General features: G+C 35.4%; 1 protein-coding gene across 3 annotated transcripts; it reads right to left on the bottom strand.

Annotated features, from left to right (window-relative positions):
• Positions 1-11: 11 nt before the first annotated feature.
• Positions 12-23,890, bottom strand: kif5c (kinesin family member 5C). 3 transcript variants are annotated; one of them, XM_051120052.1, is made up of 26 exons: positions 23,406-23,890; positions 16,941-17,028; positions 16,769-16,842; positions 16,159-16,263; positions 15,126-15,174; positions 14,478-14,534; positions 14,294-14,380; positions 14,028-14,152; positions 13,302-13,406; positions 13,014-13,162; positions 12,202-12,350; positions 10,834-11,000; positions 10,669-10,737; positions 9,486-9,692; positions 9,237-9,380; positions 8,563-8,751; positions 6,816-6,933; positions 6,599-6,675; positions 6,285-6,394; positions 6,063-6,164; positions 5,865-5,925; positions 5,645-5,716; positions 4,812-4,916; positions 4,472-4,688; positions 4,082-4,251; positions 12-2,007 (listed from the first exon to the last, which is right to left on the bottom strand). In XM_051120052.1, exons 1-25 carry the CDS (start codon positions 23,529-23,531, stop codon positions 4,094-4,096), a joined length of 2,910 nt encoding a protein of 969 aa, XP_050976009.1. In that variant the 5' UTR covers positions 23,532-23,890; the 3' UTR covers positions 12-2,007; positions 4,082-4,093. The 3 variants fall into 3 exon arrangements, with proteins under 3 accessions (XP_050976009.1, XP_050976008.1, XP_050976007.1); XM_051120051.1 differs by having other exon boundaries at positions 12-2,059; XM_051120050.1 differs by having other exon boundaries at positions 12-2,104.
• Between the last annotated feature and the right edge of the window lie 1,359 nt (positions 23,891-25,249).

A 25,249-nucleotide genomic window follows, 5' to 3' on the forward strand; every position in this document is an offset into this window, starting at 1 on the left:
AAACATTTATTTATTCCACATCAACATCTGATAAATCAGTGACACTCTGTTGCTAAAACCCTGTTATCCATAACACGTGTGCTTTACGCAAGATCTGAAACAAACATAGGAAACCTTTCCATATCCTCCTTGTGGCACTTTGTTCACCTACAAAACAACTGAACCATTTGAAGTTCATTCCATGTTCTTTAATATTGTCAAATGCTCCATACACTGCTGAGGTAAAGTCATTACACGTTTCAGAAACACTACTGAACAAGAACCTGAAGACAAATTCGATTTAAAGAGGTCTCTGTGCAGTACAGTAACTCACCACAATACATGGAGCTGTACATGGAAAAACAGTACAAGGACATAGATACAAAAACACTAGACCTTGTTAGGTAATGGGGTTTGTATACTTTACATTAGATGATCTTTTAAATAGGAAAAACTAATTATATTAATGATGAAGGAAGTTCTTTACATAGGACAAGTTCTCAGTTGAAACAAAGATGAATTTTTGTGAATGTATTAGTATTTTCTTCATCAGTTCACAACATCCAACAAGAAAGTGCTCACATCACTTATCATGGAGTTGGTCAGTCTTTACAGCAAACTGATTATGATTTTTTTTTTTTTTTTTTACCATATTGACATTTTTATGTACTGATGTCACTGTTACAGCTGATAAAAAAAGCAATTCTGAGCATGTAGATGCACACACTTACCAGAGACAATTAACACCAGACAGTTAGTAGGCAAGATTTTTGTATTAGCACAAGATTGTAAATAGCTATGGCATGATAGCATAGTTTACCTGATGAAATACTATTAGTCTATATCTCTTCCTTGGAGTTTTTTAAAAGAATCCTTCGTCGCTTATATCATAATGATATCAAGAATAATAAATAATTATACAAAAATAAGCTAAATCAAATTATGAGGTAAAATTCAGCACATAAATGGCAAATAAACAATCAGCTGTAAAATCTCTCCACATTTGCTTTCTTGAACTTATCTGATCTTTTCATATGTGAAGCTGTAATGTCTCTAACTTTGGCTTTCTTTAAACGATTGCATTTCATGGCCTTCAAAACAGGTCAGGTTAAGTAACAGGAACATATGATGAGTAATGATTCCTGATTTCACCACAAACGTGGTATTACTGATACTGATATTTTACAGTTGTTGTTTGCTCCAGAGCACCTTGCAGTATAAATTGCAGTAAAGAAAATTTACAAAGCACCCATATCTATATAAAAACATATACACATGATGATCTGGATCTACTGTGAGGAACTCAAAAATAATATACAAAAGACAAGGTGTAAATAAACTCAATTCCAATATATAACACTGCATTAAAAATAAAATAAATAAATAAATACATAAATACATAAATATTAACACCCAGTAATGACATTATCAGCTATTATAAATCATGGTGAATTAAGCTTGAAGCAATGTGTATGTTGCTAAGCTACATTCCCAAGTCATGTCACTGCATGTTCTCAATGGCCATTAAGACCCAAGGAATTAGTGCCAATTAAAAGAACCACAGAAAGGTCTTAATGTTACTCCCAAGGGTTTTCATCTTTCCAGACTTCCTATGGAAACTAACCTGGCATGTGAAATGAAAGACAAGCTGAATTACTGTAATCAGAATGTGATAGGAACACTGAAGACTTTTTAAAATACAAAACGAGTCAGGGCAAAAAGAAGCCAAGAAGAAAAGCTTGCAATGAAATAGCACTTCTATCATTTTAAAAGACATTATCCTTTCATCTTAGTTTGCAGGTCTGGGGTTTGTTTATTCATACACGAATCCACAAATCTCCATTCAGGGCTGATGAATAACTGGAGGGAGTTGACTTAAACAGGATGAATGCATGGAGGTCATGGTAAGGACAGGAAGTGAACTTGAAAGTCTTAGTATAAGATGACAGTAGTTCTTTTTTAGTAGTTCCCATCGTTGAATAGAAAAGACTGCATTGGAAAAAGATGTCTTCTTGTTGCCACACATAGCTGGAATGGAAAGAATGTGCAGACTGGTATCAGACCGGTCATTTTTTGTCTCCTGTTGGAAGTGTAACGAGTTAGACACGCTCTGTTGGTAAGAAACCTGTCAGAAAAAAATAATAGCAACCTAAACATTAAATTACTGACGAACAGCTTTTCTTGCCACCCACAACATGAAGAAAGTTATCTACCCTGAAATAGATCCATAAACTTTGACAACATTTCAGCGAATGCCAGATGGCACTAGACGCTCCACAGTTCACTGACTTTCCCAAGCATTCAGGCACAAGTCTTTTGTAGCTATTATAACCATGTTGCTCCATCTTTGTCAAACAGTTGGCACAGTAAGTTATGTTACGCCACAACTTTTTGACTAAAGTTATTTGTTCTTCCCTGATGCATCACATGCTGGAAACCTAATTAGCAGCATTTTTCAGCACTGACCCATTAATCTCAACATTAAGCCACCACACCAGCTTGTTCCAACGTCAAGACATATTAATGGGAGATACAGAGTGTCAACTGATATTTATAGGCATTTTATAATCATACTATATGAATCATAAAAGCCTAATGTGTTAAATATGATACAGAATCATTAAAAATGTTAATTATTTTACCAAAATAAGAGGGATCATACAAAATGCATGTTATTGTTTATTTAGTACTGACCTGAATAAAATATTTCACATAAAAGATGTTTACATATAGTCTAAAAGAGAAAATAATAGTTGAATTTTTAAAAATGACCCGGTTCAAAAGTTTACATACACTTGATTCTTAATACTGTGAGCTTATCTGAATGATCGACGGCTGTGTTTTTTTGTTTAGTGATAGTTGAGTCCCTTGTTTGTCCTGAGAGTTAAACTTCCTGCTGTTCTTCAAAAAAATCTTTCAGGTCCCACAAATTTTTTGGTTTTCCAGCATTTTTGTGTATTTGAACCCTTTCCAACAATGACTGTATGATTTTGAGATCCATATTTCTCAAAGGACAACTGAGGGACTCATATGTAAGTATTACAGACAGTACAAACGCTCACTGATTCTCCAAAAGGAAACACAATGCATTAAGAGCCGGGGGGTGTGAACTTTTTGAATTTGAAGATGAGGGTAAATTTAACTGATTTTGTCTTCTGGGAAAGATCTTCTGTAGCATCTGAAGGGCAGTACTAAATGAAAAAAATATGATATTTAGGCAAAATAAGAAAAATTTACACATCTTCATTCTGTTCAAAAGTTTTCACCCCCCGGCTCTGAATGCATTGTTTTTCCTTCTGGAGCGTCAGTGAGCGTTTGGACCTTCTGTAATAGTTGCATAGGAGTCCCTCAGTTCTCTCAGAGATACAAAAATCATACAGTCACTGCTGGAAAGGGTTCAGATACACAAAAATGCTGGAAAACCAAATAATTTGTGGGACTTGAAGGATTTTTCTGAAGAACAGCAGGCAGTTTCACTATTCAGGACAAACAAGGAATTCATAAACAACTATCACTAAACAAAAAAACACAGGTGTGTATCATTCAGGTAACAACACAGTATATTAAGAATCAAATTGAACCAGGTCATTTTTATAAATTCAGCTATTATTTTCCCTTGTGGACTATATGAAAAGTTCAGATGCAAAAGCCTCTAAATCCATCTGACGTATTTCTTTAAAATTAAATTTCTTTCTGGCTACTTTGTATAGGTTTCTATGCAGTACTGGTACTTCTGATTGGGCTGAGGCTGAAATTTAGCGAGTTTGAAGTAAAAGTATTTGATGGACGTAAACTATGTGTCAGGAGCATTCACTCTCATTTTTGAGACATTAACATTATCTCATTTTTGACCGAGGTGACTTTTAGCTGGTTTTGCATCTGAACTCTTCATATGTAAACATCTTTTATGTGAAATATCTTATTCAAGTCAGTACTAAATAAAAAAATAACATGCATTTTGTATTATCCCTCTTATTTTGGTAAAAATACTTAACATGTTTAATGATTCTGAAAGGTGATTGTAAACTTTTGTCCTCAACTGTACATGTTGTAGTAGAAAAAGCACATTTGACAGCAAAATAGTGCTTTCAAAAAAACCTACATGATGTGTTTTTCACTTGCTCCGGTGATGGTACTGCTGCTGTTGGTGATGCTGTTGGTGCTGCGGTTGGTGTTGGTGGTGTCGTCGTGGGCTTGAGACGCCCCCTCTGACACCGTGGCCCGGTGAGGCAGACGCCACTGAGTGATGATGTCCAGCACGAATAGGCTTAGCTATTAAAAGCAGAGAAGTTCAAAATGAAACATATTTAAAAACCTTTAACCTAAATAAATGCATACATACATATATGGAATATGCATAATATATTGGAGACATGCAGCAATGCATAAAAGCAATTGGTCATCAGGTAACAGGAAACACGTTTTTTGAGTATAGGGTGCCCTCTACTGGATATAATGCAACATTAGGATCTGAAGATGAAGCATCTCTCACCAATCTGTGCGGTTTGTTTCATCCTGGCCTGGTTCTTGGCTCGGATGACCTCTTTGATGCGGTCCACCTCCTGCTGGTACTTCTTACGGTCTCTCATGGCGCTTTCTTTGGCCTCTCTCAGAGCAGACTCCAGGATCTTCACACGTTCAGCAGTTGCACGCAGGCGCTTCTCCAGTTTGGGGAGCTCACATCTTAAGTCTGCATTATCACTTACCAGCTATGCAAATTAAAGAATATATAGACAGAATTGCTATTATCATATTAAATTATAATACACATTATTATTTTTATTATGTTATATTTGTAATTTCTGTGCAAAGTTTAAAAAAAATGTAAAAACCTGCTTGTGGACTTTAGTGAGCTGCTCCAGGTTGTTCTCCAGGAAAATTATTTTCTGTTTTTGCGCCAGACTTCCCCCGGATTCATCAGTGTCCAACTCTACACTCTGCAAAACAGAAATGTAATATAACTAATACAGTAGATACCCATGTAAATATCACCATAATAAGTTATAATACATCTTTCAAAATAAGTTTTCTAAAATGCTATGTTTGAATATGCAAATAAGGCTTTATCGAATTAAATTAGCTCTAATTTGCATGAAATTTAATCTGTTAAATCTGTTAAGAGTTAATGGTTTTTACATAAGTCTTTACAGATTGGTTCATATATCATTTTGCACAATTTATATATCATATTCCTAAAAACATTTTTCTTGCTGTTGACAGATTTTACTGATATGTGGATTGATAAAAATAGATATCCAAAATTCCCTCTGTAAAAACCTTTAATATGTCAACAAAAGAAAAAACAAGATAAGAATTTAGAAAGGAATAAACCTACTACTGAATAGATATTTTTGGCTCAGTGCATGATAAAACTGTGAGAAAATAGCCTTTAAATGTACTGAAATTAATATCTACAGACACACATAGATGAAGTGTAATAAAATAAACTGTGTATTGTGGCTATGTCTGAAAGAAGACATTTTATGGAAGCAAAAGTATTGGCCAGTGTATGAAAAAACAATGCCTTGCTTTAATGTGTTTCCTTATTCCATTTATTGTCTAGTCTTGCATCATTAAAAACAGTAACTGGCAGCTGTTGGTCAGAGAATACTAGAAAAAAGTGAAATCATAAATGAAGGAAACAGTATTTGTTTCGGATACTCACTCGTCCGATGCGAGTATTGATGTCCTGGATGAACAGCATACGCAGGCTGTGAAGAGTCTGGAGCTCTTTGGCCTTGTAGAAGAGAGAACTGCATGATCAATGATCTAAAAAAAACTACTTCATACAAGAATAACAGGTTGAATATTCAAGGTGAGACAGCCGATGGTGGTGCTCAGAGACAAACTCTAGGACAAACCGCCAGCCAGGTAATCTTACTCACCACAGTCTCTTCCAGACCCTTGAGATCTTCTTTAGCTTGCTCCCTCTTCTCATTCAACAACCTGATTACAGCAAAAATAATATAGGTGGTCAAAATATGTCTTTATTAAAAAAACAGAGCTGTTTTAAGAACATTGTCACTGACTTATTCCATGAGCAGATGATGTATATGACTTTTTAACATGAGCGGTTGACTCACAGAAGCTTCTGCAGCCTCTCGTCTTTCTTCTGATCCTCCTGTTTCAGCTTTTCATAGTCAGACATGAGCTGCTTCTGTTCAAGCTGAAGAGCCTGGTTCACACTGACAGCATGGAGTTTTTGAATCAATCAGACTTTTCATTAATTTGGAGTAATAAATGTCTCAAAATACAACAGATGAATTACAGAACTGACCAGAAGTAACCGGAAATAAAGCACTTACTCCTTCAGCTCATCCAAGATCCTCTGTTTCTCTTCGATCTCATCTCGCAGACGCGAGAGCTGCTTCTGATGAGCCTCTCTGTGGCTTTCCATCTGCTGTTCCAGGGCTTTCTACATGCAGATGCACATAGGATTTACATATTAAATATAATCGGTGCAGAAATGTTATACGTTTAAAAATAGTCTTTAATAATAAAATAATGCAAGTTAGGACTATCAGAGTGTCTTTATATATTTCAAATTATCAAAAATGAAATACTTCCATCAAAGATAGCTATAAGTTAATGGCAGATGTAGAGTGTTAAAGTTCATTACTTTCATCTCCTCAGCATCCTGCATCCTGCTCATGTGTTCCTTTTCCTTATCCAGGACTGATACCTCATGCATTTTTTCTGCATGAATCAAAACAATCACAAAACTTTAGAAGATTTTTACATATACAGTAAATAAAACATGTTGTGCTGGAATGAATTTGAATATAATATCACTTTGCTGGTAAATACTACAAAAAATGTGCATGCATCACAAAGACCTTGCGCATGGAGTTTAGCAAGCTCCTCCATCAATGAGTCGTGGCTTTCCTCCAGCTGTCTCTTTTTCTGTTCCATGTTCTGCATGTAGTCTGTGAGGGATTTGATCTTTGCTTGATGCTACACACATAAACACAAAATGCGCGAAAAAACAATGTTGAGATTACTGTTTAAGAACTACATCAATGGGCTGCAATACAGGTGCTGCAGACAGGCTACTAGGTAAGTATTCTTCTTCAATTAGCGACATTAATTGCATTAATCAGTTATTAATTCCTTACTTTGTGGTTTCAAAAACAGCAAGCTGCGATTACCGGGGTTCAAGCACTTAAGGCAAGCATTTTATTTAGCATATTCAGGTAATTTACCATAGAATATTATGTTTTTTTTAAAGTTTATGACTGTTAGCGCCACTGTGGTCCAATCTCCTTAAAACTTTGCATACTTGTTTAGAATCACCTATTGGTTAAGCAGGTTTCGTGAAGTTTTAAGTTTTCCTTTAGGCTTTATAGGATTTTGGGTAAATTTGGACAGGCCCCTTTTTCAGACAACCCCTTTATAGCTTCCCAAAGGGTAAATTTAATAATTTTTTTGATAATTATTGACCTAGAGAGTCATTGTACTGCTGTATTTTTTTTTCCCCAGATTGAGTGAAAAACCTAGGACTAGTAAGCAAAAGTAGTTCTCCATTAACCTTGTCTAATAGGTGTTCAAAATTCATCAGCCAATGGCGGCCATGATTTTTTGAGATACGCAAATGTCCTTACAGACACTTGTGGCTCTTTGGACCAAGACCGTGTACAGTAATTTTCATGTTGATAAATGGTTGCATAAGTATAACCATTTATATGTTTTTTTCCCTCTTGTAGCGTCACCAAGTGGCAATGCTCCGTGATTTTTGTCCTGTGGCCTCAGATTGAGCTCTTACATGAGTGTTCTGAGTGTGGCGAAGATATCTCATTCCGTTTAGAGTTATAGGCATTTAACTAATGCCCCTTTCAAACTTTTTGGCATCTCTTTGCGACAAGGAGTTCAAAGTTAATTTTTTTTGATAATTATTGATCTCCACAGAATCTCTTTGCACTGATTTGGTTCCAATCGGTTGAAAAACCTAGGACTAGTTTGCAAAAGTAGGGTTTTAAAAAAATTCAAAATACAATTTCGCCAGGCTCACAATCGAATCTGAGGCATGCTTTTTGTCCGATGTGTGCCAAGGATTCCAATGACTCAAGACACTCGGCTCTGGGATTTCGCACTTTTGATCACTGTAGCGTCCCTGTCAGGCCGATTGGGGCGAGACTTGTTGACGTTGTTGGTGGTGTGAGTACTACCATCCCTCCAAGTTTCAAGTCTCTATGACTTACGGTTTTGGCAATCAATATTGTGTGAAAATTGGTGATCTTTGGCGATTGTAACAATTACAATAGGGTTTCACTGCTATGCGCTTGAACCCCTAAAAATAGAACTTTTATTGAATTTAACACCTTTAAAAATCTTTTTATTAATCTATTATAGAAGAGAATTTAAAATATGTTATTAGGGGACAAGCATAAAATACAAAAATTACGGAAAACTGACCATGTTTCAAGGTAATAAAAAGAAACAATAACTCATTAAAATAATTTAAAAGAAAATAAAAGATATGCTTTAAGGTTTAAAGTGAACAATCACCCATATACAGTGTTCTGATCTACAATCACCACTAGAGGGCGCTTTTGCTGCTCTAAATAAATCTCTCAGCATGTGTACCTGAGAGATCAGGAGCTGGCAGGAAGCGAGCTCTTTCTCGTTGACCTGCATTTTACTTATTGTGTCGGCCTGTGTGCTTTCAAGCTGTTTACTGCGGTTGACCAGAGACTTCACTTCTGACTTCATCTTGCTGATGAAGAGCCGTGCCATGGTGAATTCCTCCTCCATTCCTCCATTCATCTCTGCCATCTGAATGAAGACAGACAAACCAAATAAATGGCACATACCTGTTTCATTCACTTGCTATTTGAATCTCCGTCATCAAAAGTGACAGTGAAGATATTACAAATTAATTCTATTTCAAATAAATGCTGCTCTTTTGGACTTTCTATTCATCACATATTCCATAATATCATGGTTGCTTCAAATGTATCACAGTTTCCACAAAAATATTAAGCAACTGTTTTCAGAATTGACAATAATAAGAAAAAATGCTTCTTGAACAGAAAATCAGCATATTAGAATAATTTCTGAAGGATCATGTTACGCTGAAGATTGGAGTAATGACTGCTAAAAATGTCTATGTCTGCTCTCTGATTTCATCAAAAAACATCTTAATTTGTGTTCCATAGATGAACGAAGGTCTTCCAAGTTTGGAACAACATAATAGAGAGCAATTAATGACAAAATTCTCATTTTTGCGTGAACTATTCCTTTAAGCTATGAATTGTTACCTTGTGGTCATTCAAGGCAATAACGCCGCCAATCTCATTGAGGTCCCGGAGCAACAGACTGAGGATCTCTGCTGATCTCCTCTTGTGATGTCCACTGACTTCCTGCAGGGCAGACAGATCCCTTTCCACACCAGCCAGAGCTGCCTAAGAGATAACAGGACGAAATCAATGCACCAAGCTACATCACCATCACTCTTCATTCATATGAGCTTTATTATTTCCTCTTTACCTTCTCCTTATTCTACTTACACTCTTCTGCATAAGCTCCTCTGTGAGCTGTTGGTTTGTCTTGTTTTTCTCCTCCACCTCATGGCTTTTCTGGTCATAGTTCACCGCCAGCTCCTCTAAGGCCTGGAGCACCTCCTTCACCTCCTCTTTAGCTGCTTCGTTCTCATGCTGCAAACGGCTCAGATCTTCCTGGATCTTCTCGTAATCACGCCGTGTGGATGCCAGTAACTGTAAGGATGGGTATTATTTCATATGTGGTCACTGGAATGCTGTTCAGAAAGATTTAATTAGAAGCATCATTTCAGCATCATCACTCCAGTCCTCAGCGTTACATGATCATTCAGAAATGCTGTTATTCTGAACTTCCTATTCCTCAAAGAAACCTGAAAAATTATACTGAGCTGTTTCCAACATAATAATAATAATAAAAGTTTTTTTAAGCAGCAAATCAGAATATTAGAAGGATTTCTGAAGGATTATGTGACTGGAGTAATTCTGCTAGAAATTCAGCTTTGAAATCACAGGAATAAATTACATTTAAAATATATCAAATAAAAAACAGTTATTTTAAATAGAAAATATGTTTCAGAATTTTACTGTTTTGCTGTATTTTGGATCAAATAAATGCAGGCTTGGTGAGCAGAAGAAACTTCTTCAAAAAACATTAAAAATCTTACTGTTCAAAAACTTTTGACTGGTATTGTACCATTGCAGAAATATGGACATTTTCTAAGTTCCTGAGGTGTCCAAGTGTTTCAAAAGACACTAATAGAGATGCTGTAGAACAGTTTCCTTGGGAACAACGTTTATATTTAAATGTCTTTCACATCCATCTGCATAATTAGGAGCAATTTTGCTTTGTTGCCTTTTTGTACCTGACTGGAATTGCTAAATAGCTTCTATCACTATTTGCAAATAGCTGTTGCCATATGAAATATCAGTTATTTTAAGCTGATTATTACCTTTTTGATAAACACATTCTGTCGCAGTGAAGAAATGCATAACAGCCAACCAGTGATTAGCCAGCAGCCTGTGTACTGTATGTTTACACAGGTAACTAAAACAGTTTCATAACAATTTCACTGTCATGGCTCCTTCTTTTAGATTCATTGCAGACAAAGCATCATGGGAAGGCGTGTGACATCATAAATTGCGGAGGGCATGAGTTTTCTGCTCTATGTTGCTGCTCTTGAGCCGGACTCACCTCATCCTGATCCACCATCTGCTGCTTCAGGTTCTCTGCCAGCTGACTGTGCTGGTTGATCTCATCATCCTGTGGAGAAAGAAGAGAAGAGAGAGGAAGGTCTGAATTGTGAAGGCGGCACTTCCTAATGCACTTTTCTAACAGCGTGTGAGAGGTATTTATCACCTTGTCGTCTAGTTGCTGATACAGGTCATTGATCAGCTCCTCATACTGGGTTTTCTCTGAATCAGAAATAGGCTCAGGGGGCGGAGCCGAAGTGTCAATTACGGGAGCGGCTTCAGAATTCTTTAATTCCTTACTGCTGTGCTGCTCATCAACAGGTACAGTCTCACCTAAAAGATAAAGACTTTTTTAATTTTACAATTTTTAAATAATTTTAATGTGGCTTTGGAGTTCTAGTATGGAGCTGTTGTAAAATAAAAAAAAAAATCTAATAAATAAAATAGCAGATGCATTTGTTTCTTCATTAATAAAAGGAACAAGGCTTTCAGGAAACAGTCCTGCAGACTTGATGATAAAGACAGAGATGAAAACGACTGATTGGATTTAAAGGAAAGAACAGCTGCACACAGAGTCAGGGCCACAGTTATTCTGTGGCTTTATAGTGCTGAGACGGGTGAACTCAGCATCTGTGTGTGTTTTATGTGCAAGAGAGGTGGAGGGAGCTGATAACACTGACAAAGAAATAAAAATCTATTCATGGGGATGCAGTAGAGAGAGAACGTGAGAGAATACTGAGAGAATGACAAAGACATCAGCATTCACAGAAGGGGAAAAAAAGAAGTGCTTTGGACTGAGGTTGAGTATGTCACTAAAAATATTATAATTAGGAAAATAAATATAATTAGCCATATACAATAGTGTTGACATATATACTGTAAGTGCTTTGTACTTAATGACAGGCCTGTTTGTTTAGAGTCATTATGTGCGTACCATTACAATCTGTGTAATTAGCGCTAATTTGTTTTTATCACTGTCAATTATTGTGTTTTTTTATCATTAGCACATGCATGGTTTGTATGACAGCCAATTTGTGTCAAGTTCTCATCAATGTAAACCAAATAATTACATAAACGATTAAATAACTTCATTTCCTCTTTTGAAACATCATTATTTTACTAAAAAAACAGAAATCGGCTCTGGCCATAATAAGTCTTAAACAAAGAAATAACTGGCTCCTCAACGTGGAGCCCATTTTAAAACTCAAATCACAAAAAAACAAAGCCTTTGTTAAGACAATTACATCAAAAATTGACTGGCCTCTGCCAATTTGACCCAGCAAACAAAATGATATGCATCATCTGAACCTTTACAGTATTTTCAAAGCAACCATTTAAAATGTCAAACAACCAAGTATATATAAAACATATACAAATATAACAGTATATAACAAATTTATAATATATAACAATAACACAACTATTAAACATGAAACTAAATAGAAATCTAGCAGACAGAAAGTGATGTTTTATGGTTTGCAGATGTCTTTTTGTTTTTTCATGTCTGTGTTTGTTCTCCATCTTCCCTCTTTACCTTTCCGCCATCGTTTGAGCTCATTTTCCAGCCGCTGGATGATGATTTTCAGATTTCTGGTCTTTTCTTTCTCCTTCTCATATTTCTTCTTCCATTCCTCAGCTGTGAGCTCCATGTTAACAGAAACTGTGTTTTTGATGGTTTTGGCTCTGTGTGAATAGATGGATGTGGAAATGATTTGTACTGTACGTATTTGTGTCATTTTTGTTTCAGCACAACTGACTATTCTTAAATTTCGTAAGAGGGGGCGTTGCCATTTGTAAATTTTATGGGTCTGGCTTCCAGTCTCATCTGCATCCAGCTATTTTTAGCTGTGCAAAACAGCTTGTTTTGGTGCTTGATATTGCAAATTGGCGTGTTTTATCACATTATTTTAATGCATTATCTTAAATATGAACACAATGGTTTGTAGTGCAGTTTTACCATTTACTGCATGTTGTTATTCTTCTCGTTATTTCCCCTTATTGGCTAATGAACTGAAAGCCTCGCCAATAGGCTCATTCCACATTGAAGAATAACATGGATACAGTTTGAGAGAAATTTTCTACACTCTTAAAAATAAAGGTTCCAAAAGGGTGTTTTTGCAGTGATGCCACAGAAGAACCATTTTTGGTTCCCCAAAGAACCTTTCAGTGAACGGTTCTTAAAAGAACCATTTTGAAGAACATTTTAAAAAATTAAAAGAACCTTTTTTGACTATAAAGAACCTTTTCTGCATTTGAAAGGTTCTATGGATGTTCGAGGTTCTTCATTGAAACCATCAATACCAATAAAGAACCTTTTTAATAGTGCAGAGCATAAAATGACTTTACCGCTGGCCGAACATGAGCGTGGATTTGGTCTCAGCCTCATTAAATACGGACGGAGAGCAGCAGATGACGATGGTTGTTCTGCAGTTCCCACCCAAGGAGTCCTGTAGGATCCTGGTCATTTTACTGTCTCTGTATGGCACATGGGTTTTCTGTAATAAGAAAGATAAGGGAAAACAATAAATAATTTATGAAGCAAATATATTGCTTTGTACTGTGTGAGGCCTAGATTATGTACACAAGATGAATAGCAGAAAACGTCTGGGCAGTTGAGATGGGTCAAGCACTTACGGTTCCTTCAGCAAGGGCTGAGATGACGTTCCCCAGAGCAGAGAGAGACTTATTGATATTTTTAGCCTCGTCCAGCACGGATCCTTCTGCTCCAGTTTTACTGACCTGTGAAAAAGAAAGAACCACAGAGAGGTCGAGAGAGAGTGGAGATATTATATCATTCTCAAATCTATTTTGTAGTTTTATAATGACTGTGTTAGGGTTCATGAACTATAATTCCACTGAACATAATTATTGACCCTGGACCACAAAACCAGTCATAAGTAACATAGGTATATTTGTAGCAAAAGCCAACAATACATTGTATGGGTCAAAATGATTGATTTTCCATTACACCTTAAATCATTAGGATATTAAGTAAAGATCATGTTCCATGAAGATATTTTGTAAAATTCCTACATACAATCATACATACATCAAGGGAAATCTTATTTATTCAGCTTTCATATGTTGTATAAATCTCAGTTTCAAAAAACTGACTCATATGACTGGTTTTGTGGTCCAGGGTCAGATACAGTGACATACAAAAGGCTGAAATAATACTGAAAATATGACGTCCTTCATCTAATGTAGAAATAGAAGCATTTTCACTTATGGTCTCAGACCACTCTACAGTTTTAGCTAAATTAATATGAATAATAAAAATACAGGTACTACATTTTGCCAAACAAAAACAAAGGCAAAAACAAAACAACAATAAAGGAAAACAAAATCAATAAAACATGCCTTTTCACTTCCTGCCAGATCCACCAGGTAGAGTTTTCCGCTCAATTTCTTCTCTGTCTCTACGTTCTCCTGTTTAATATTAATGAGGAAAATGCTGTGACTGCGGGAGCTGTGCTCATTCATGTCTGTAACACAGTGTAACAACAGAAGACCATGGGTTAGGGTAAAAACAGTGTAACACAAGGTCAAGATAACAGCACTGTATATTAGTTGTTTTTGATTCAAAATGTGATGTATTATATCAGAGATATAGAATAGTTACTTACTTGTAACAGCCACATGACGATTGGATTTACCCTCATCGATCACATCCATGACATCCTCTGGACTGGACACAAAACGCTCTGTACAGCCCCTGTCAATGGAACAGCATTAAAAGACACAAGACATTAAGCAAGTGTTTGCTTCACGCCTGCTGACTAATAAATTCTGTATTTTACATTTTTCCTACCTTGACAAATGGTACCCTGTTCTTATCCTCATGGACAGCCAGGTTGGTTTTGGAAACTTTAGAATTGGACAACAAAAATTTCATTTACACCTTGAAAAGAAACAGTACTATACTTTTTAAAAAGAATCTTAAAGGGATAGTTCACTAAAAAAATGAAAATTCTCTAATTACTCTTATTAATAACTTCTTGTTCCAATTGTAAACCCATTAGAACCTTTGTTCATCTTTGGAACACAAATGAATATATTTTGATGAAATCCGAGATCTTTCCTACCCTGCATAGACACAGCAACGCAACTGACACGTTCAAGGCCCAGAAAGGTAGTAAGGACTCTTGTGAACGCGTGTCAACTAACATGGAAAAGAAGAAATTGTTCAACAAAGTCCTTATTTTTGTTTTGTTTTGTTGCTTCAAAACATGACAGTTGAAACAATCAGTGTCCTTACTACCATTCTAAGTCTTGAACATGGTGGGTCAGAAAGCTCTTAGATTTCATAAAAAAAATTTTTAATTTGTGTTCCGAAGATGAACAAAGGTCTTACGGGTTTGGAACGACATGAGGGTGAGAAATTAATGACAGAATTTTCATTTTCATTTTCATTGAACGACCTCTTTTAATACTACAGAGAAGTTGTTTTTATCTCACCATCAAGCAAATCTCGAATTTTGTCCAGGTAAATTTCAAAATAAGAGACCTGTGGTAAGAGATGGTCATTAATTAAAACAAAGAACCATTATTACAAAAATAATATTATTAACCAAAATATTTGTAAAAAGACATATTAAAGACATAACACAGGAATTACTGACTATCAGTTACAGTGTAGTGGATTCTTAATTAAAAATTCTTAATTTTTCATTTATGTATAAAAAATAAATAATAAATAAACTAACAATGTACTGAATATCAGAGTGTTGTAATCAAACAAACAAAGTGGTTATTGAATTTGTCATCAATAATAAACATTTCTTCTATTTAAATAGTGTTATGAATATAGGTTGGTTCTGCTTTTTATACTACTAGGAGAGGGATTAATTACAATATTATACTCTTTTAATGAAACCCCAAAATCTATAACATTTGTGACCCTAGACCACAAAACCAGTCTTAAGTCGATTTGTATAGGTCAAAATGTTTCTTTTATGCGAAAAATCATTAGAAAATTGAGTAAAGATCATGTTCCATTAAGATATTTTGTAAAATTCCTACTGTAAATATATCAAAACTTAATTTTTTATTAGTAATGTGCATTAGTAAGAACTTCATTTGGCGATTTTCTCAACATTTAGATTATTTTGTACCCTCAGATTCCAGATATTCAAATAGTTGTATCTCGGCCAAATATTGTCCTATCCTAACAAATACATACATCAATGGAAAGCTTATTTATTCAGGTTTCAGATGATCAGAAAAAAACGGACCCTTATGACTGGTCCAGGGTCACATATTAGAGTTAGTATTAGTATAGTCCAATAACATATTAACAAAACCTATAATCAAATATGCTGTATATAACCTTATGCCAGAAAAACATTCCACTAACAATTATTTTTCTAGACAGCTAAGCTTAATGTTTTGTTTTGATTTGTTAATATTTGCACATTATTGAAATCAATATAATAATTGATGATTTGACATGTGAAAATACACAAGCAGATTTAATACTGAATGTTTTCACCTTGATATGGAACTCCAGGTTCTCGTCCATAGAGTAGATGTGGTCAAAGATGTCCTGGGCGATACGAGGGATGATGCCCTTAAGCTGTGAGTTATGGAGCTGCCCCTGTGTGCATGTCGGAGAGAACATTTACAGCAAATATTTAATAAGATTACACTTTATTTATAGCTAATGACAGTTTGTTTGAGAACTAAGCACTGCATTATAAAATTTGTATAAAATACGTGTGTAATGTGAATAAGGACGATATTTGAATGTATGAGGACATCCTGTTTGGCATAATTTGCATCTTTCAATGTTTACAAAGTGATTTATTTTCAGAAATATTTTACAACTGAATTTATTGACTTTATATTCAAAACACTTGCTGAAAGCACAGCCTGTTTCCAGGGCAACGCATGCAGTCAAGTGGCATTTTGCAGCTGTGGCAGCAGTTTGGCATTTCAGTCATTTCATGAAAGATTCTGAGAGATGTTCATCCATCTAGAGCATTTTGAGACTGAGCGTAGAGTGATATTTTCTCACGGTACATGTGCTGAAAGGTTATTCTATTATCAAATAAAGAAATGTGTAAACTTGTTATCAGTCACGAACAGATTTACTTCCTTACCTCCATAGTGTGCGTCTTCCCTGATGAGGTTTGGCCATATGCAAAGATTGTCCCATTATAGCCATCCAGCACATCTGAAATGCAAGATTCATGATTCGGTTTTCAAACTTTTTTTCCTTTAAGGTCTATATAATTTAATCTGTCATGCAGCTATACATAATAGACATACAACCTTTAACAATCTGTTTGGCACAGGTATCATATACTTGTTCTTGTGTTGTGTTTGGAGGTAAGACTCGGTCAAAGATATACGGCTTGCCCTAAAAAGACACATTAGACAGAAGTATAACCAGGGCTTAACACATAAATAGTTGAAGAGGCATCTCTAATAATAAAAAAAACATTATTTTTTTGTTTTAAGCCTTAAAACCCCACAATAATCTCTCATTCCCACAAAAACACAGACCATACAGACTGAATATGATTATAAATGTGGAGTAAATCGGCACTCCTTTTTTCCTTTGTTTAGTTGAGGCTCTGTGTTCTTCAGAGGCTTACACAGAACCTCATTTTCCCCGTAACATTTCATAATAACACACGCATATGAAGGAATGGTGGGTTAAATATAAACTCAGGTTGCGTTCACACAGTCACACATTCAAAGCTGGATGTTTACCAGTGAGAATGAAACTGTGAAGTTTCTGTTTTTAGTTTTCCATGACTTAGCCCAAAACAGATAAATAGGTTTGATTTCATTATATCAGATTCATTTAAAAATTATTCCATTTTTGTATCAATAGGTCACTCTCATGAATGGCCCCAGCACCTCTTTGTTTTGCTGACGCTGCACAGATTCTACTAACGGCTATTTATGAAGTTCCCCAGAGGATCTGAGGGGTATACACTGTTGAAGAGAAAATAAGAGGACCTTGTGATGAATGCAGCCCAACCCCCAGCTGCCAGTCAATCTTATTGAGCCCCAACAGATCCCTCTCTTTTGTTTCGATTCTCTGAGCCAGAGCCTAAACCTGCTGCTCAAATCTACAGACTTTGAAACTGTGCAGTGAAAAATAACTCTCAAAAAGAAGAAATGTTTTTGACAATAGTGTAAACTAAAAGTTAATAATGTGAAGCTAGAAAAAAGTTTTGGAAATTCTGTTAGATAATAGTACAGGCACAGAAATCACTTCTCTCCCCTTTTATCCTGTGTTTTTAATTGTTTTGTCGTTTGTTTTCTCATATATATTTTTTGAATATTTTCTGCATGTATTTATGTGTATTCCATATTTAAATTTACTTGTAAAATGGTAACAATTTTGTATTTTTTGTTTTATATTTAATTATTGATTTATTAATTAATTTTGTATTAAAGGATTAGTTCACTTCCACAATAAAAATTTACTGATAATTTACCCACCCCCATGACATCTAAGATGTTTACGCCTTTCTTCAATCAAAAAGAAATTAAGGATTTTGAGGAAAACATTCCAGGATTTTTCTCCGAATAGTGGCTTCAATGGGGACCAGTGGGTTGAACTTCCAAATTGCCGTTTCAATGCAGATTTCAATGCAGCTTACATGATCCCAGCTGAGAAATAAGGGTCTTGTATAGCGATACGATCAGTCATTTTCTAAAAAAGATAAAAATTGATATACTTTTTAACCACAAATGTTTGTCTTGCACTAGCTTGACCTCACGTGTTACGTAATGACGCACACATGATGTAGGCAGAAGTACCGACCCAGTGTTTTTACAAATTGAACATGCAAAGAAAGTCAAACGGCCTTTACAAAAAAAGGTAAAACAATAATGTTGGAGGATTTTGAAGTTGGAGGAGAAAATTGAGTTTTTTGAACTGCAACACACTAACCGTGCTTGACTTTTCCAACGTGATTACACAATGCATGAAGACATGGATGCACATCGCAGAACTAGTGCAAGACGAGCAAATGTGGCTAAGAAAGTATATAAAATGACAGATCGTTAGATCCTCATTCCTCGGCTGGGATCGTGTAGAGCCCTTCGAAGCTGCATTAAATCTGCAATTTGGACCTTCAACCCACTGGCTCCTATTCCAGTCCACTATAAGGAGAAAAATCCTGGAATGTTTTTCTCAAAAACCTTTTCAACTGAAGAAAGAAAGACATGAACATCTTGATGACATGGGGGTGAGTAAATTATCAGGAAAGTTTCATTTTGGTGTGAACTAATCCTTTAAAACTTTTGTTTAGACAAAAACATATAAATAAAAGTGAAAAGTCAAAATGTATTGTCAAGTATGGTGACCCATACTCGAAATTGGTGTTCTGCATTTAACCCAAGTGTACACACACAGCAGTGAGAAGTGAACAAACACACACACACACACACACTGTAACAGTAAATAAAAAAGCTAGAATTAAAAAGCTGGATAAATATCTAAGGATGCTTCTTCTTTTTACTGTATATAGATGCAAAATCAGCTAACCAAGACGTGAGATTTAGCATTAGTGTTGCGTTTACATATGCATGCAAGATCATGGGGGCTCATGTACTGCTGACAGCAGTTTTTCCATATCCGCTTTCGCCCATATGCATACAACCACACTCTCCATATGGAACGAGAAAAAGAGAGAGAGAATCCTGAGACCTACACAGATCCAGTTCCTATGCGTTATTTTTACATCCATAAATGAAACATACGAGCCAGGTGACCTAAAACAGACACGCATCTGCCCTGTTGATTATCAGTGTAAGACATCACACAGACACTAATACTGCTGTATAAGGATAGACAGTGTTCACACAGACACATAATGTTTCAGTCTGTGTTTGATTAAGCCGGTTGGGGTCAAGCATCCCTGCCGAGACACAAATGAGAGCTGTTGCTCAAACCCAGACCGTCACCACGGAAACTACATCTCACCCGGAAAGAAATGCACTGATTGGCTGATAGTCAGCACCTGTCTCCTGGCCAATACTGGAGGAGAATAACATGATTGCTGGGAAGGAGTGATGATAAACATCTCTCTCTTTTTGTCCAAGCTTTTATGTAAATACTGCAGATTAAAATGAATTTTTGTAATACAGAAGAAAGAATAACAAACCACTGTCAACAGGCAGACAAGTATTTTATATATACACAATAGTGAATCCCTAAATAGACAAGGACATTTACATTAAATCTTGTGTATGACTTTTATCCACGTGCTGCAATCCAAACAAACACTGGCTGTATATAAAAGCGCATGTGTTCAGAACAATGCATTCTTTAGTCAATAATTTATGCATATTATCTGGGGACCATCAAGGCTTTTCCAAGAGTGCACGATTTTACCACATTCAATCGAAAATCTATATTGCTTACTTCCTGAACAACTACTTGAAAGGATAATGCATGTTTATTTATGCATTTGAGACAGGTTTGTAGATTAGAAATAGTACATTGCATATAAATTTGGTCATAAAAAAAACGGTTTGCAAGGTGAGACAGAAGATAGTGTCAAAATATAAAAGAGAACAAGAAATACACCAACAAGAAGGGTGTTTATACAAGCAACATGCACGTGACTGTGCGTGTCAAACAACAATTGTCTCAGTCCTCTGTGGACTGGCTTAAATATTCCACTAAATCAGCCTAACCGTTCCCTGGCCCCTCAAACGGCACCACTGTCACTACGGCAACGTAAATTACTCGCAGGGGCCTTGGGCCTCTTTGTGGTCTTGTGCATATAATAAGACGTTAGCACCCATATTAAACACTGCTGACCAGACAACCTTCATAAAGCAAATCAAGCCTGGTATTGACAAGCTGCAAATGATTAGTGATTTCTCACTGTCACAAACTATCCTATAAATCTGCCTGCAATTGTTTTGTGGTGGATATTCATTTAGGGAATTCATACTTAAACACAAATGCAATCCCTTTACTGCTGGTTTATGTTAAAAGATGAATTCATAAATACTTGAAGAAATAAACAATTGATCATTTTTTTTAAAAAACAACTTTTAAATATAATTTTAGAAATAAATAATATTAATTATAAATTAAATAATTATACTGTAAATAAACAATTTATCAAAATATTTGTAATTTTTTTTAGCAGAACTTTTGCTATGTTGTTACATTTTTAGATTAAATAAAGCATATAAACAAAATATACATAAAAACAACATTTTTACAGAACAAATACTATATATCATTTGTAAAATGATAAAATTGTGCTATTTATAATTAAATAAACAATTACTCTTGACATTTTCAGTCCATTTACATTTTCATCAATAATTCAGAGGCTGATTAAAAATTGTAAATTTAATTTCTTTGTGACTTTGTGGAAGTTGATACTCGTGATCTTTAATGGACCAGATATTTTTTTGCATTATATCACGTTCTTATTCAGAATTAGTTTCATACACAAAACACAAATAGATATTAGATAGATAGTTAGATAGATAGATAGATACATAGACAGATAGATAAACCTTCATTTCTATTTATTTCCAGTTGATCAGAGCTGTTGGGGGAGGAGGTGTGAAATACACCCTTCCCCCACAAATGAATTTGATTTTATTGACTGTTTAAAATCTATTTCATTAAAGCACCATGCGGAAAGGTTCACGACTAAACAACAGTCACTAATGAGATGCAGTTAGATAAACATTGACAGTAATAAATGTACATATATTACCCGGATCTCCATTCACAGTCACACTTGTATCCTAAAGCTAAATGTCTGGCATTAGGATCATCGGGCTGTGCAGAGCCTGCAGGGTACCATTAAAGGGAATTTACATTAGAAGCAGAAGTCTAATACCTGCTACGCTCGATTTTGTGTGCAGATTAGGCATGGTAATGTCGATTACCATCTCAATGAGTCAGATAATATGGGCTATTGTGTTCGCACAAGGGATTTCTGGAGGTTTACTGTAAAACATAAAAACCATCAGTATCTTACTGTGTCGACAGTCCAGATTATTTATAGCATGTCACTCACCCACACACACATACAGTCACTCAGACTCTCATTCCAGATATCAAATGCTCTTTAATTTGATCCCACTACTAAAATATAAACCATATTCTGTTATTAAAAGATAAATGAAGGCTCTGGCTTATAATGTAGATGTATCTTCCAGAATAAGCACAAATAACCCCAACCCTAAAAGTGAGACAATCATTCTACACTCTACATCTGTATTCAGAACAAAGCGGAATGCAAGTAATTTGGCTAAATAAATACTGATGTGAAAGTGAAATGAACAAAATTACTTAAATTAAGTGACAGGCAACTTGCCATTCTGTTTTTTTCTTGAAAATGCCTAGGGCAACTGGTGGTCATTAAGAAAAAATATGATACTAAAGTAAACAAAGTTATTATGGTGAGAATACTGAGAACACTGAAATTCTCAAAGGTTAATGAGGGAAAGTTGTCACAAGGAGTGTGAGATATTATTTTGTTTTAAATTCTATCCTCCAAACTAAAATTTATAAAACCAAAATATTGTTATATCTATTGAGTACCTAATGAACGCCAAGTACATTCAGACAAGAGTCAACAATATAAAGAAGATAGATTTTAACTGAAAAGATAAACTGTGATCGCTGGACAAGGTTTTTCGTTCCACATGTGTTTTATATGATGTACATTTGTGCAGTTTATCACAATATTTGTTATATCTGTCAACAACGTTCTGACATTTCTGACCTGGACCACAAAACCAGTCTTAAGTAGCAAAGGTATATTTGTAGCTGTAGCCAACAATATATTGTATGGGTCAAAATTATACATTTTTCTTTGAATACAAAAATAATTAGGATATTAAGTAAAAATCATTGTAAATTTCCTATGCTGTAAATATATCAAAACTTAATTTTTGATTAGTAATTTGCATTGCTAAGAACTTCATTTGAAGAACTTTAAAGGCTATTTTCTTAATATTTAGATTTTTTTTGCCCCCTTCAGATTCCAGATTTTGAATTGTATCTCGGTCAAACATTGTCCTGTCATAACAAACCACAAATCAATGGAAAGCTTTTTAAAAATACAAAATAAAAATTCCCTTATGACTGGTTTTGTGGTCCAGGGTCACATTTTACATTACTGTTCACATTTTTGTTTTGTGTTTCATATAGTTTTACCGTTTATATTTTGCTGAAAAGCCTATAATAGGTTATTTAATGGCCGGTTCTATTATGACAATTTACCCCCTATTTGGACAACACGTTGCAATTTAGGGTGATCGTGTGTCCTGCGTCTGTTCACTGGGCCATAAATGAATGTTCAATAGCATTATGTAGACAATAATGTATGTTATTAAAAATACAAAACTAAAACAAATTCGCTGCAGTAAAACAAAAGAAAGCATGTTCCATATAGCATTGTAGGGAGTGATTCTCGCTAAAATAAACAAATTTTTCAAACGAAAAGATAATTTGCTTTTCAAATGAAATGTTGCGCTGTCTAAGAGGGAAAACTAAGAACTAAGACTTATTAACCTTTATAATATGAAAGAACCATTCGAGTATGATTCACCCAGACAGATATGAAATGATCACATTAATGAGTCAAGTTAGAGTAATAGACCTATATTTATCTCAAGTTACATCATATATATCAACCTCCTGCACAAAGAAAGAAAATACGAGCGTGAGAAAAAGATCTAGGGACTTTTCGTCCGCCTTGATAACATCTGTAGACTCTGAAGACATCTTACCGATATGACCACGGTGTCTTCTCCTTTGAATTTCGGTATGTATTTGTCACCTCTGTTGATTTCCGATTCGTTAAGTGGCCTGAATCGGCACATCACCTTCACGCAACATTCAGCCGCATCCACCATCGTGTATGATTTTATCCAACAAAACTTTCTCTCCGGTCAGCAGATCTGGTCGACCACCCCGCAGTCTGCAGAGGAATGCATCAATCAAACAATCAAAATGTCTCGACGCTTGCCAGCCGTTCAGCCCGCACGGTCCATTCCCATTGGTTGGGCGAAAGAAGCTTTGAAACTGAAAACAATCTCAGATAAAATAAACTCCTGGATTCCGTTTTAAATAGCACGTAACATATCACATAATCATTTAAAGTGAGTGTAATTTTGTTGACGTTAGCGATAGGAGCTAAAGCCGAGTGCACCTTGAGCGTTTGAAGAGCATCAGCACTGGACAGTTCCACCTTCTGCGGCTCTACACGCTCTGACTGACGGCGGCCGCTCCTTCCACACGCGCGTCTGCTGTCCAACAGCGCCTCTCAGCAGAGCTGCCTATGACTGCAACAAGAACTGGAACGATTTTTGTAAATGAAAAAGTTCCACAAACACAGAAATAAATAGCACTTAGACTAAATAGAATTTAGTTGATGTACACTTATCATGATGACATCAAGATGCTTTACAAAACATAAACATAACGTTACATGTAAACAAGCAAACAAGCCAGACTTAAAAAACAGTTAAAGCAATATACATCGACCAGTCCAAATAATGCATATGAATGGAAAAATACATTTTCCAAACAAGCACTTCCAGCTAGAGTATAAAACAAATTACGGATGGTTGTTGTTGTTGTTGTTTTGCATTCGATGGTAGTTTTTGAGATGGAAAAATCAACTAAACAATTAGTTATGCAATGTCAAAACGTATGTTAATGGGTAATTAAAACACATCACCAATTTTGTATTCAAATGTTTAGTTTAGCAGTTGTGCGATTATAAAGTTAGAGTTAATAAAATAATGTTTTTTAAGTCGTTTTCTAATTAATTCATTCATTTTCTAACACACACATTGGGTTTCCATGTTTTATGGCCCTGCTGAAAAAAAAAAAAACATGCTAAAACCAGCCTGACCAGCTAAAACCAGCCTGCTGACCAGCTGTGACCAGGCTGGATGACCAGCTAAAATCAGCCAACCAGTTAGCTGGGTTTCTGTAAAAACTGTACTTTCTATTGCCCTACACCAACCCTACATCTAAACCTACCCGTCACAGGAAACTTTTTGGATTTTTAGATTTTCAAAACACTCTGTATGATTTATAAGCTTGTTTCCTCATGGGGACCAAAAAATTTCCCCACAAGTACAAGGATTTTGGATATTGCCATCTTTGACCACACCATTACACACACACACACACACACACATGTTTGTTTTTGTGAATTGTGGGGACTTTCCATAGACTTCTATAGATTTTATACTGACCAAACGATACTGTCTATCCCCTAACCCAACCCTAACCCTAAACCTAGCCCTCACAGAAAACATGTTTGCATCTTTACACTTTCAGATAAACATCATTTACTATTTTTAAGAATTTTTTAACACTGTGTTAAATGTCAAAAATTTCAGGTTTTACTATCCTTGTGGGGACATTTGGTCCCCACAATGTAGCAAAAACAAGTACACTTATTTACACATTTGATAATTTATTGTTTAACCTTTTTTTCTCAAGGATTTTTAATCAAAGCTGTTGTTTATGCTACAACATCAACAATACTTTTCAGTGAACACTAGAGGTCGTGTGGCTCTGCGTGGTTGTTCAATTCTTGTATTTTTTGTGATGTCTG

The sequence above is a fragment of the Labeo rohita genome, chromosome 9 (genome assembly GCF_022985175.1).
Source record: "Labeo rohita strain BAU-BD-2019 chromosome 9, IGBB_LRoh.1.0, whole genome shotgun sequence".
NCBI lineage: Eukaryota > Metazoa > Chordata > Actinopteri > Cypriniformes > Cyprinidae > Labeo > Labeo rohita.